This window comes from Triturus cristatus, chromosome 4_1 (genome assembly GCF_964204655.1).
Source record: "Triturus cristatus chromosome 4_1, aTriCri1.1, whole genome shotgun sequence".
Classification (NCBI taxonomy): Eukaryota; Metazoa; Chordata; class Amphibia; order Caudata; family Salamandridae; genus Triturus; species Triturus cristatus.
Window position 1 is genome coordinate 665,414,063 of NC_140585.1, and position 15,105 is coordinate 665,429,167.

General features: G+C 44.1%; 1 protein-coding gene across 3 annotated transcripts in view; it reads right to left on the minus strand.

Annotated features, from left to right (window-relative positions):
- The window catches only part of CNTN1 (contactin 1), a 988,997-nt gene that overhangs the window by 212,183 nt on the left and 761,709 nt on the right, over positions 1-15,105 (minus strand). For all 3 annotated transcript variants that reach the window (XM_085653079.1, XM_085653080.1, XM_085653081.1), the window contains one exon: positions 3,490-3,560. In XM_085653079.1, the coding sequence (XP_085509205.1) occupies positions 3,490-3,560 (71 nt within the window). The remainder of the gene's footprint in view (positions 1-3,489; positions 3,561-15,105) is intronic.

Below are 15,105 nucleotides of genomic sequence, written 5' to 3' on the forward strand. Positions count from 1 at the left end.
ATCCTTCAATGTACTTAACGCCTTGGATGTTATTGATGTGACCTCCATGTCAACATCACTCCCAGCCGGGTGCTGTGGACTTAGAGGTCACATCAATGCATCCAAGGCAGAGATTCACTCTAATGATCGCAACAGGGGAATTACCTTTTTTTTCATTTCAGGTTGTGCTGCTATGAAAGAGCTTACCCAGCAACCCAGGGCTGTTTGTTTTGTAATGACGATCTGCATCGAGGGCGCACGGATGTCATTATTTTGAACATTAAAACATCTGTGTACAGGAGCATCTCTCAGGCTTGATGGGAGAAGTACTATTGGAAGAGGAGTTACCTGGACCCAAAAGCTAGTAATAGGAATGAATGTAGCACCGTCAGACATCTTTTCTTTTTCAGGACACTTTGGGCCTATGGTGAACAGAAAAAGGACTTCGCCTTCTGTTTGAGACCTGAGGAGTAATTACCAGCGGCTGAGATTAATTCAAGCATTCCATCTATCACTTTTTTACATACTACAGTATGATACTGCTAAATGGGACGGGCATGCCCAGATGTAGGTCCCGAGCACACGGTGTTACTGGACTCAAGCCATACCAATCTGACGGGCCCTAATGAGGCTGAAACTGGTTCTGGGTTGCTTGTGTTCCAGTTTAGTGAGGACTGGTCTGGAAATTTGGGTTTGGCTGTTCCTACTGCAGCAGAATCAAGACTGATTTGCATATGGCTAGATCCAAACTGAGGTGGTATGGTGTACAAAATAACAATGGACTGGGATGCAGCCTGAGTAATTACCAGTGGCCGAGATTTGTTCAAGCATTCCATCCATTACTTTTTTGTGTATTTCAGTGTGATGCCCTAACTGAAACAGATAAGCAGAGATGCGGGTCCTGTGCACACTGTGCTACTGGAGCCAAGCTATACCCAACTGATGAGACCTAATAAGGGTGAAACCACATGTGGGTTGCTTGTGTTTTATTTCAAGAAGGACCTGGCCTGGTGGTTTGGACTAGACTGTTCATATTGGAGTAGGGTCAAGACTGATTTGCATGTGACTGGGTCCAAACTGGGGTGGCATGGCATGCTAATTAACAATGGACTGGGATGGGCCCCTGAGTAATTACCAGTGGCTGAGATTCGTCAAACATTCCATCCATCACTTTTTTGTATACTTCTATTTTGTGTTTAGTCACTCAACACAGAATGGGCACAACGGTCTTTCTGCCCACCTAGGGGTACATTTGGAGAGATAGCCTCAATCTGCCTCCAGGGAGCAGAAAGCACACTAGAGACCAGGAGGAAAAAGTTTAAATACAGTAAGTGGTGGGGGCAGCCCATGCAGGCATCAGGCCATGCCTCCACCCCAGAAGGGCTACAACAGTCTTTCTGCTGCCCTACGGGGTTGATTGGGAGAGTTTACCTCAATCTATCCTCCACCCCTGGGGGGAAGAAAGCCCACTAGACAACAGGGATTTCCATATAGGAGACAAAACAAGGGGTGGAATGATCTCCTTGACATTGAGCCCCATTAAAAAGGGCAGTACACTCTTTCTCACCCCCTGCAACAGAATTGGGGTGTTGTTCCCAATCACACCCCTCAGGGGGGGGGGGACAGAAAGCCTACTAAACAGCTATGGTTGTTTTAGAGTAAATAAAGTTAGGTGGGATGCCAATCCTGGCATGGATCCCCAACCCTGAAGAGGCAACACAATCTTTCTGCTCCACCTGGGAGGCAGATAGGAAGTTTGCACCAAGCTGGAGTTTTCCCCTAATCTGTACCGGAAGTTAAAAGGCTAGACATCAGGGATTTTATATTAGGGCAAACATAAAGGGTGAGGCAGCCCACATGGGTATATGGCACTGCCTCCATTTGAAAAGGGGGTATACAGTCTTTCTGCTCCCTGGGAAGCTGAAATGGAATTTCAGCTGTTTGGAGTTTTCCTCTAATATGCCCATAGTGGTAGAAAGCCCGCTAGACACCAGGTATTTTACATTGAGGCAGAAAAGGGAACGAGGCATACCACATTGGCATCTGGTCATGCCTCCACCCCAAAAGGGACAATAGACTCTTTTTGCCCCAAGGGGATTTTACTTTGAGGCAAAAAAGGGATAGTGAGGGCCCACCATGGCATCTGGCCATGTCCGCTCCCCAAAATGGACAAGTACAACCTTTCTGTCCCTCTAAGGACCTCCAATCTTAATAACCTATTCATTCATTTTTGAGGACCCTTTCCCGGTGACCACATGTAGACTGCCCTGCCACCATCACCATACAAATTGCTAACCCCCCACATAATGTACAGAACCAGTTGTTTTTATTGAAATCACTGAACGATAGTGACACTGCTGTACACAGCCTCTGCCCCCTCCCTTCCACACTTTAGTGTTCAAAGGCACTCATGCTCTGCTCCAGCACTCTGCCTCTGGCCTCAGATGAACAGCTCCACTGTAGTTTCTAGTAGCAGATCTCCCTGGCTCGTGCCAGGTCCCAGTAGATTAGTCCAAAGACGCTCATTCTCCCATACAGGTTAGTATATATACTGCTTGTGTGCAGCCAAGTTTCTTAATGTGCACTGCACATGTGTGGTACAGTGAGCTTGATAGACCTATTTCACCACCAGGAAGATCAATATGAAAAGCACATACCAAAAAGCACATAATCGCACATGTAACAGAGAGTACATTAGGTACCCCAGCATAGTGCATCATTGGCCCCACCCACTGCTGTCAATGTCCACTGGCATGGAGAAGAGCTCTGGGAGCAAGCCCATCGGTAGTCAAAACAATACGTAACATAGTCATCACTAGGGAGAGGCAAGGAACAACCGCAGAGGCATAGCCATTTGTTTATGCACTTCATTACACACCACCAACCAGCCCATGCCGTACAGTACACTTTGTTCGTTAGACCAAGGAAAAATTTATATTATGCATTGTAATTCGCATAATATTGGGAATTTCTCATTACTCGTCTTACATGAAATTCCTGAAATTATGACATTATGACACATTGCATAATTATCCGTTGTTTATGGTAAAATCTTACTGTAAAAATAGCAGAAGTGGCCAGAACATGAGTAACTCAAAACTCAACAAAGCATACAATACCACTTAATATATTAACAATATATGTCCAATCAGGAGTTACATCATGTAAAGCTTCTTTGTAATATACATGATAGAAGGTGGTCTTTGTTAATTGTCTGTTTCTGTTATGAGCAATTGAACTACTCCAAAGGTGGACTAATACATCTGCTGCTCAAACAAGATGCTGCCCAAACAAAAGAAGATTAATAAAGGACAGCCAAACTGCCCCTCCATATATTGCCTTTAAAATTCGTTTTTGGAATACACAAGCTCAGGTGCACACCTAAAGTTGTCTGCCTTTGTGCTGTTAACATACAAAGAAATAATTCAGCTGCATTAGTAATGCGCACAATTGTATAGAAATATCACCATTAATTTAAAATGGTAATTAGTGATGGAAAAATACACTCACCGTCCATGTTATTGTTAGTTCCCCATTGCTTCCACCACCGCCTCCAACATCAGACGGTGCTACATTTGGAGCTAAGATACAGACAGATGAAAACATATTCTTACTCGCTCCATAGAACTTAGCAAAGAAGACATTTATAAAACTTTTGCGTAATAGTGTGGAAGTAGCCTGCATGGTAGGCATCATAAAGTTATGTGGCTAATTATCTCCCTAGGAGCATCTTTACATACTTCTAATCTATTGCCAAAGGTAAATATTTTTCAATCTTTTTGCCATGATATTAAACAATGAGGGCCTTGTTAACAACCAAAGTCAGAATGTTGTACCTGCAGGTTTCCAACCTTGCATGGATGCAGATTTCTGAGGTTGTATAATTCGCAAAGGTTTTCCAGGTTATGCATGGAAATCTGTAAAAGACGCAGCTTTCCACTCTATGTAATGCACATTTTTACTTTTAACCATTAAAATATAATAGGCAATATGACATGAATAAGCAATATTCATATTCATATTCTTTACAAATAATATGTACAAAATAACTTGTTGAATTTTATGAATACAGATTGCAAAAACTAGGCAACATAAAAAATGTCTTACTTACTGGTAGTAGATTTTCAATTATTGTTAAATCAGATCGAGTACACAAATTAATAATCAGTAGTGCAATATATCAACCAATCAATCAGCATTTGTAAAGCGCAACACTGTCACCCTGGGGGTACCTGGGCGCTGGGTCTCCATCAAAGAGCCAGGTCTTGAGTCTCTTTCTGAAGTCTGCCAGCGAGGGAGCTAACCCGAGCTGTAGGGGAAGGTCGGTACAGGTCTTGGTAGCGATGTAGGGGAAGCAGCAGCCACCGCTGCGGCTGTGACAGATGCAGGGGTGTGTGTAAGGGCAAGCAAAATGAGCGCAGGTGTCCAGAGGGTTTGTGGAAGTTCAGTGGATTGTTGATGTAGGTAGGTCCTAGGTCGTGGAGAGCTATGTAGGCGTGTGTGAGGGTCTTGAACTGTCATCTCTTCTGGATGGGGAGTCAGTAGAGATCTCTCAGATGGGGGTGATGTGGGTTCATTTGGGAGGTACATGATGACTCTGGCTGAGGCGTTTTACATAGTCTGAAGTCTTCTGAGGAGCTGGGTGGAGATGCCGGTGTAAAAGGCATTGCCGTAGTCGAGGCAGCTGGTGATGAGGGCCTGATTGATGGTCTTTCTGGTGTTGGTTGGGATCTATCTGAAGATTTGGTGGAGCATGCGAAGTTTGCAGAAGCATGAGGAGGCAACTGCGTTGACTTGTCATTTCATGGTCAGTTGGCTGTCGAGGATGATGCCGAGGTTGCATACCTGGTCGGTCAGTGTGGGTGTAGGTTTGAGGTCCCATGTGGAGGTGTTCTTCATGAAGATCAGTACCTAAGTTTTGTCGGAGTTGAGTTGGAGGCACTTGTCACTCATCCATTTGGCTATGTTGGTCATGGCATTGCAGAAGTTTGCTTTTGCATTGGAGGAGTCCTCGGTGAGCGAGAGGCTTAGTTGAGTGTTGTCTGCGTAGGAGATTATGTTGAGTCCGTGGGATCTGACGATGTGAAGGGGGATCATGTAGATGTTGAACAGGGTGGGGCTGAAGGATGATCCTTATATTGATTTCTTAAATCATTAAATCATTTCTTATATTGATTTTTTAAATCAATAGGTTTTGGTTATCATAGTAAACACTGTTTGGGCACTAAGGGCCAGATATATGATCATTACATTTTGCAACTCGCAAATTGTTTTTTTTAGCGAGTTGCAAAATGAAATGTACTAATGCGTCTCAGACACCTTAGCGATTCCCAATTGGATCGCAAATGTCCTGCCTTAATATGCGACCAATTGGGAATAGGCAATAACACAGTGATGGTGACCTGCTGGGGACAGAAAACCACCATGTCTGTGTTTGCTTTTAAATAAAGCAACTTTTAAAAAAAATGCAGCCAGTTAGTCTTAAAGGAAAACGGGATGCATTTCAAAAAGAAAAAGAAAAACGTTTCAGTTTCATTTTTTAAGCATAGGCAGTAGTCCATAGGACCACTGGCTGCTCTTAAAAATTGTTTACGCTGCCAGTCACAAAGGAGAAGGGGTCCCTGGGGACTTGAAGTAGGCGGTAAACTGCAATTGTTTTGAGACCGCATTCCGGATGAAAAACAATCATAGATACCCTTGAGTCTTGCTATTAGTTTGGCAGCTCCTTCCTAAAAAAGACTCGTAAACCCTATTTTGCGAGTCGGCAATAGATTACAGACTTGCAAAATAGGTTAGTACATGTGAAAAGGATATTTAGAGGTCGCAAACGGACCAATTTTCTGTTTGCGACCACTAAGACCTGTCATACATCTGGCCCATAGCTCTATAGTGCAGTTTACATTCTCGTTCCTTATCGAGACAATTCAACCAGAATGTGATGGCAGCCCTACTTAGGCCCTCATTACCAGTGGCTCAGCAAAAGCGCTTCATTTTCCCAATCCCCAGAGTTATCGAAACTGGTACTTGTAACTCTGAAAATGGGGATAATCTGAGACATTAAGAGTTGGACGCTTAAGACCACTAAGAAATAAGGAATTATAGGTTAATCTATAAATTCTGCATTCGATTTACCCAGTAATTCATCCTTTTGAGCCAGACATTCACCCCGAATTTATGGCTGGTTTTAGAAGGCGAAAACGTTGGGTGTAAGTAAAAACTTGCCATTCTTATTGCGCCATTAACTGAGGTTATCATCTGCACCGAAATTAAGAGGCCCCTCTTTATGAAAGCATTAGTACTTGGTTGAGGTATGATAGTATATATTGCTGACTCATTTCATGATAACAGGACAAATTAGTGTACAATGGGAGATGTTTGTGCAGCCTTAAATCTAAATCCTTTATTAAAATAAAAGTATAATCTTGAAGCTAGAACCAAAGTGCACTCGTTTTTTATTTTTTATCTTAAAACTTTTAGTGGAGTTGCAAACCCAGCAGCTGGTCCACACAGTGGAATACTGTAACTATGGAAATGCCTTGGGATTCTCAGTGAACATTTGCAACAAGTTTTTGATTTATCTGATCAAAGAAGTGCATGCCTTTCTGAATTGCGCTAGCCTTGTCCAAGGCAATCCCCAATTGAAGTCTTAACGCCTGGACCAGTATAGATTTGCACACTTCATTGCCCCGCCTCAACAATGCACTTTCTGCTGCATCAAGCCACGATAGGTTTTTAGAGATCAAATAGCAGAACATTAGCATATATAGGAGACAATTTTAACATTGCAGACCATTATCAATAGCTGAATTGAGTTGTCATCTAACTGTCTCATGTCTCCTACATGCACTCCTCCTACATAATTTGGAATAAGTCCTTACTTTCAAGGAAATGTACTGCCCTAATACCGCAAGAATCATTTCCACTCAGCTAATTTAACATGGGAATGGTAAAACCGATGGCCAAGAAACATGTGAGATTCTTATAAACCATATTTCACTTAATTACGCACAATAGTCATGCAATTTTACGAAACAAATTAAAATAAATTCACATCATACCCTCATTAATGCCCTGTGCATCACACTTTTTTTTATTGCATCCCCTGTCCTTTTAATCAACAGGGAGCAGGAGCTGCAAAAATGCATTTACAAATGTGAAGCAGGGGATAAAGGTCTGTTGTGCTGCTCATGGCTTCATTCATGCATCCGGTGCCTTTCAGTAAGATTTGCAAACAGAATTCTGCCTCATTAGGATTGATAGAACACATCATTTTTGCACTGTGTCTAATTTGTACAGTTGTCATAGGGCAAAAATATTCTCCGATCACTATCTGGTCATTGTTTTTTACTTAGCCACTGCTTTGTGATCTGTGAATAATATATCAGGCCATTAATTATTTTTAGCTCCCTTATTCTAACTTACTTGATTCATATTATGTTGCCACGCATCTCCATTCTGAAGACGCAAGACTTGTGTCATTGAGCATAGGCCAACTTCAAAAACTTGGCGTATACTTCTGCTTTGGTTTATTTATGATGTGACGTAGGGTGCTTTGGGAATTTGGCCCTTAGAACCTGCTCCATTAAAGGTCGGGGAGCTCATTTGAGGGTACGTCGGCATTAGGTGTGGAAGAAAAGAACTTAGAGGTAGGAAATTTGGCAATAGTTGGTTACATTGGATATAGAATTGCCCTCTGCACCTATAAATGACAGTGATTATAATCACAGAAGTGCAGTTTTTTGATAGGCTGTACATTTTTATATGTAAGGTTACACGCAGAAACTATTTATGTGTTCTTTTGTTACTCCACAACATAGTGGTGTGTTTAGTATATTTAGTGCACACAAAGCAAGAGGCTTCACGAGGTCATACAACATGTTAACTCGAAACCTCCCACATCGTTAACACGTTCTTTAATCAAGATGAAAGTTCTGTAGGCAAAGCTCGATAAAGAGGGACTCGCAGACAGGGCAGCCTGTATTCCAAATGCTCAACTTCTTTCTGATCTGCACTTTCCAAGACTACTGTGCCCAAGGGAGAACTCGAGAAGCCATGTAGTCACAGGGCCAATAGCTAGGTAAGCGAAGTGGACCACATACAGGGCCTTAAATTTAACATGATTGTGGATGAACAGCAATGAACATAGGTCAGTACAGTGGCAAAATATTATGTGGTATTTGTACAGCACCAACCTAGCCAAAAGGCAGCGGACTGCTGTACATGGTCAAAGCCAAGGATACAGTCAACAAGTGATTTAACAGCTAGCTGGATTGTGTACTGTAATGCATCATGAAGTAGTGTTCTTCAAAGAGGTGTGTCTTCAACTATTTTCCAAATTGGAACAGGTTGTAGTGTCCCTGATGATATAGAGATGTAGGTCCAGATACTGGGTAAGAAGTAAGGCAAAATCCATTTTCATTTGTAGAGATGCACTATAATCACATACGTAGAATGCATCCGCATATAATCCTTTGTCATGTTAACCTAAGTGTTAGGATTTTGTAATGTAATAACTTAAAACGTGATATGTTTAGGCCATTGCATAGAGAACATCAAGAATGAATGTGGAAAAATCAAATGTAACCAGCAGAAAACACTAACAGAAACACTTGTATTGGACAAATGACAACCATTTATTAATGAATGTGTTTATTAATCGTATCATTTCGTGTGTAGGTAGGAATATTAACCGAATGTGCCTTAATTCCTAAGTAATTTCCTAAAGCTCATGCTCCATTTCACTTATGTTAGCTGAATCTTGTATGCCTGAAATACATTTTCCCAGGAAACTCTTGCATTAGAATTAATAGTTTGAAATTCTTGTGCACATTGGATTCTGCTCTTTCTCACGTTTGTGTTGTAGGTGGAAGAAGCGCCCTTGTTCGTTTGAGTAATGTCTTTGTTTTAGGAGTTAGGCTAGGAGAGAAGAGGGTACATTGGAAGTTAAAGCCGATAAGGAGAACTGTTGTATTTTCTCACCGGAGAAGGCTTGGGAATCAAGGTCATGTTGTCGCTGTTTGAGAGCATCGCCTTCCTGTGGAAAACTACCTATGAGAATGTGGTCTGATCGGATGGAGTGACCCAAAAGGAATCCTAGGAAGACACCTGTGATATTGAAATGTTGAAAGTAGGGAGAGAGCCCCACTTTTTCTTTGGCTTGGGAGAGAGAGCATCTTAGAACGAGCTCTGACTCTACAGCTTCATGCTACCTGACCCATTTAAGTGCGGAGACTTCTAAGGAAGACTCCACAAGCTAAAACCTTGATCTATCTTGCCCTGAAGAATGCTTTCGCAGGGATGTCACACAAGTGTAGGGACAGATTATTGGTTTAGTTTCATCGACCCTCGATGCATGGGTACTTAGATTCGTGCTTTCTGATTATCTGCATCCTAATTCTTGAATTAATTGTCTTGTGCCTGTTGCACTGTCTTAACTGTATTCACAGATTTGGTTTTATGTTGGTTCCAATGTATTTCTACACCCACGTCTTGGGATATCTGTATGTTCAGTTGTTTTTGGTTTTGTAATAAATCAACTAACCTTACTGTGTTTACTGTGGGTCTAGAGAAACTGCGATTGAATTGATGTACATTGCTAACGACTTCTCTCCCCTCCACACTTTCATGCTGAGAAAAAGTACCATCGACTTGAGATTCTAGAATGGATCTAGAATGTATGGGCCCGACTCCTTCAGGTACCTAGATGGAAAAGGCTGATTACCCTTTTTAGGTCAAGCATTGGAGACCTCTTGTATATACTTTAGTATATACTTATTATATACTTATATGTGTATGTACTTTGTGGGCTCTGGAGATCAGCCCTAGAACTTTTCTGCTTCCGCTTAGGGACTTTTTTCTGTTTAACTGCCTCTATTTAGCTGTCAGTAAAATACCATATTTGCTTTCTGCTGAGGGGCTTTCTTTTTTATATTTTTCTAGCAACTGCCTCTATTTAACTTTCTTGATGGAAAACGACCAGCAGAGGTAAGTAAAATACCAGAATCCCTTTAGCATAATCTAGAATCCAGTCCATAGAAATTGTCTTCTACGAGCACCCGTAGACAATAATATTTTTTTCAAATCATGTATTTTCAGTGATATGACCACCGAAGGCCCAGATTTTATATAAAAAACAGAGCTTTGAACTATACCATTTCCCACTGAAGGGCAATATTTCTCTCCGTGTGTTCCCATACCTGGTGTGTCACGCAGTTTGGTGCTTACCTTTCCTCCATGTTAAAGAACAGTAGATGTTTCATCACCCAGGCTAATGTGCTGCATAGCTAAACACGTATAAGGTCCCAAAGGCGAGACCGATTGCATTGCAAAGGCTTGTTTTTTAATTATTTGTCTCCAGTCAAATGGTGTCTTGGCTGAGAGTGTGCCGAGAGCTACCAGAGAAGATGGCCAAGTAACAAATCGATTTTAGTCCTAAATGTGATATCACAATCACCTGCTGCATCTTAAGCAAGCAGCCTTCTGAAAGGCAACAGATCCCTTTTTTAGAGGGAGATAGAACTGACTCACATATTTCTACTCTACTTTAAAATGGTTTTCACCTCTTCCACCATATTAGACCTTCTGTTGAGCTTTCAAGACTCTCGTTATTAGTCCAACACCTGCAGTGCATTCCAGCCATACATTTATGTCCATTTATATATACTTAGGAGGAACAGAGTGGACACTGAAAATGCTGCAGTGCGCATTTTCCAAACAAATAGCACAATGTAAATGCATTTAGGTCGAGGAAGATTCACAAAGGCATTACGGAGTGTGTAAAATGTACTCACGCAGCGCTCTTTTACATACTCTTGCATGCCATTGTAAATTGGCCCCAAAAAATCTAAAATGTGAATATTCAGGAAATGTGCATGTTTAGTTAGTACAAATACAAAATACTTTGAATACTTTGCACTTTTACCAGTAGATTTTTGGACATTTCCAATGAGTATGTAAAGGAGTTCTCCAATAGTAGTACTTCTCATACTCGGCAATGCTTGTATGAGCTAGCCCCTAGGTTATATTCAACAATGCACCTTTCAAAGTTGTTCCTGCAGCATCTTCCTAGTGACGCATTCAATGGACGAAGGACTTCGTCGTCTTTGATGACAATCCACAGCTTTCATTTTTTACCGGGTTCACATTCAACAAACTTCAGGTTACCAGGCCTTCAAAATACAGATCACCTTATTTTCTGAAGCTCTAGGATTCAGCAGTGATGATAAAGCTGTTTATAGTTTAATAAACCACAAACCAGAAGTGAAGCAATACGCTTCCCAATCATGACAGATTTTTTAAGCTCATTAAAGGAGAATGCATGGAACCTTAAAAACACATGAATATCACCAGCTACGCATATTTAACTATTTACAAACCATAGTTCACGCATATTACCCCAGCACATTCACAAACAAAACATCATATATTTTTGTGACATAGGCATGTCCGTGGGTGTGGCAGCTGACCTTCCTCAGAGAACGCATCCCCATTTCACTTCGAGATGTGGTGCCATTTTGCACTCCAAAGCACTCTTTCACTTAAGGGAAACTATGTCACGTGAGGGCCAATTCAGGTCTCCTTGTGGCGCAGTGCCACATCTAAGATAATAATTCTAGTAACAACAACTTTTCATAGGGCGCTAAGAAAGTCCTTCTGCCATTTCCAGGCACTTTAAATCACAAGTAGTACCATTATCCAATGTATGAGTCCATTGACAGATCTCAGGAGGCTAGAAGGGTGAGTCTGCTTTGCCATGAATCCGACTCTAAAAACCCAGAACACGGCTTCCGCCATCGATGCATGTTCATCGCACTGGGCCATCATCTGCAGCGTCACTCATTTCTTGCAAAAGCACTGCTCTTTCAGAGGCCATGCCATTGGCTTGTGCTCTGTAAGAGCCCTCTTCAGTGTGGGGATTCGAAAGGCGGGGCCGGCATCGGCCCCGCCGCAAATATGGCGGGGCACCGACCCCCTCCTCCCCTCGCCCTTGTGTGTCGATCGCGCGGCGCTGATTCACCGTGTCATCATGACGCGGTGGGCGCGCCATGCGTTCGATTGGTCGCAATGGTGACCTATGGCCCGGAAGCGGTTAATGCGCTTCCGGGTCATGGGTGAGTTATGGGGGGGGCTGGGGGTCAGACCAGTTAGAACTGGTTTGACCCCAGGTACGAGCTTAAAGGGCGGGGGAGCGCGGGACTCTTTCTCTTTGTCCCGCGCTCTTACAGCACCTGGTCGCAGCCCTCTAGGAGGCTGCTTAACTGTTTTGTTTGTATTCTCCTCTGCAGGTCCGTCACATCGAGGTATCCTGGTTCCTGTCTGGTTCCCGTGTGATTCCTGGCAGGTTGAGGGTGCGGCGCCTGGAGGCTGGTTCGCGCGCCGAGGAATCCCTATCGTCCTGGGTGCGGCGCCGGGAGACTGGTTCGCGTGCCGAGTGAGAAGGCTGAGGCATCGGTGTGTCCCGGTGCGCAGGGAGGTTCCGGTGCGTGATCGGGCAGAGATACGCAAAGGGCTTGTGAGCCCGGGTGAGCGGCGCGCGCACGCGCCGATAAGGTACTGGGTTTTTTCCGGCAGGGACAGCGTTGGGGTGCCTGCGGGTGGCGTATAGCGGCAAGGCTCGTTTGGAAGAACATTTCCGACTGTTAATCTACTGTTTTATTGCCCTTGAAGATTATATAGCAGATCGGTTTTTCACGAGAAATTCGGGATTGTAAGAAATCGCATATCATTGGGAGGGCAAAGTCATGCGGTTGATGATTCTGGGATCATTCACCTACTGAAGTTCTTGGGGGGGAAACAGCTGTGATTTCAAAGTAAGGCTCTTTTTTAGAAGGTATTACTCACAAGGCAACGCATGAGAATTAGAAGCTCAATTGTTTAGGTGCTTTCAATTTAATAAGTTTGCGCATTTTGCGTAACTACATTGTGAGAGGTGCAGTGGGGCAGGGACAGTGGTGGCACGATTGTACTGTTATTTGCCCAGGTTTATGCTGAACATTTGGGGTATTTGGTCTGAAATATTGTGATTATTGTATTACGCTAAGGCTGTGTCGCTTGTGTTGTTCCAGGTTAAAGTTGCGAAGGGAGTAACAGTTGGGTGCAGGGGATTCAAAGAAAGCGCAAGGGTCAAGGAAAAGGATGTCAGGGAAGCGGGGGGCCAAGCGTTCGCGCATGGAGCACATGCTAGAGGCAATGATGCGTAAGATGGCGACTATGGATAGGAGATGGGGTAAGGTGGAGAAAATTGGCCATAGCTTGGCTGAGCTTAAGCAGAGGGTTGAGGCGCAGGGTGGGCCGTCCGGAAGGCCTAAGCGAAACATAGTACCCCCGAAACCAAGGGGGGAATTGGAGGCTCTCCCTAAGAGAGTTAGATCAAAGAAGGGTAAGGTTCAGGATCCAAAAGTAGTGGAACCTCTAGAGGCACCGGGGGAGGGTGGTCCGTCTGGGCTCCCAGTAACGCCTGATACTCCAGATTTAGTACCCAGCATCCCGGGGTCAGTGGCGCCAGTGCCGGCGCCGGTTCCACTTCCTGTCGCCCCAGTGATTGAGCCGGTTGTTCCTAGTATTATCCCGGTAGTGCCCTCAACAAGCCCATATGATCCTGTATTGAATCCAGTGGCCCCGGTACCATCACCAGTAGGGGGAGGGCAGGTCCCGGGGGAGTTAGCCACTCAAATAGCGGCAGTGCTTCCATGGTTAGGAAAGGGGGGGGTTTTGCCGTTGGCGGTGGGAGCCGATCCCCTGGCAGAGGCACAAAGAATGGTGGCGAAGATCATGGCGGCTCCGACCATTGAACAGAGCCGGGGCGTGGTGAAGGCACAGCAAGCACAGCCAGGGCCACAAGAAGGTGACAGTGGAAAAGCAGGGACGACAGAGCCTGCGGGTAAGGAGCTGGCTTTGCCATTGTTGGGCGCCGGGGTGTTACCTTCTAGGAAGGAATATTTAGCGCGCCATGTTGCAAAGGATGTGAAAGAATTGATTTGGGCTGGGGCGTATGTAAATATGTTTTCTTTGCTGATGGATAACAGGGAAATGGAGTATGCGAAGAGACAGAAGGATTGGATGCTTCCCAGTGAGTGGCGGGCGGAAATGTCTAGATTCAGGGTTGAGGAGACATTGACAAATTGGATAAGGGCATTTTCGGTTTATATGGCCATAGTGGCTGAACGTACACCTAATATGCAGGCGGAAATGGCATGTTATCAGAGCAGGGTGACAATGACACATGATAAATACGGTGGTGTGGGGTGGAAGGAGTATGACATGAACTTCAGGAAGGCTAAGGAGTTTGACCCTTCATTAACCTGGGACAGGGTGGATTCCATTTCTTGGTTTGACCAGTTTGCCCCCGGGCACATGGGCAGCACGACTCAGAATTGGGGCAAGGCCCACATTTCACAGCCTCATCAGCCTTTTCGGACAGGGTCCCCCGGGGCGGCGGCGTCGGCCACTGAGAAAGGTGGAAGGCGAAAGGGAGTGTGCTGGGACTTCAATAGAAAGTCCTGTACTAGAGCCCAGGGCACCTGTAAATTCAGGCATGCATGTGCCATATGTAATCACCCCTCTCACCCAGAGTCAAAATGCTTTAAGAAAGGGAACAATGTCTCAGTGTCAAAAGGGGGGAAAAAACAGGAATGAGTTGGAAATCCTTAACGACACGCACTCGCCCATTGATGTTTTGGCTATGAATCCTTGGTTAAATCGGTATCCAGACCATGCTACGGCTAGGTTGCTGCAGGAAGGATTTTCGTATGGTTTTAGGATACCAGTGGGGGATTACAAAGGGACAGCGGAGTGCAAAAACCAATTGTCTGTCAGAGCTAATACACAGGTTGTGGTGCAGAAAATTAGGAAGGAATTGGGCTTAGGGAGAATAGTGGGCCCATTCGACGTTCCCCCGGTGCTGAATTTTGTCTGTTCTCCCCTAGGGGTGGTACCAAAAAAGGAGGAGGGGGAGTTTAGATTGATTCATAATTTATCAGCACCCAGAGGCAAGTCATTGAATGATGCCATTAATGAGGAACTTTGCAGTGTAAAGTATGCATCCTTTGATCAGGCAGTAGAGATGCTGAGGGTGTTGGGCCCGGGGGCATGGCTGGCGAAATCTGATATCGAATCGGCATTTCGACT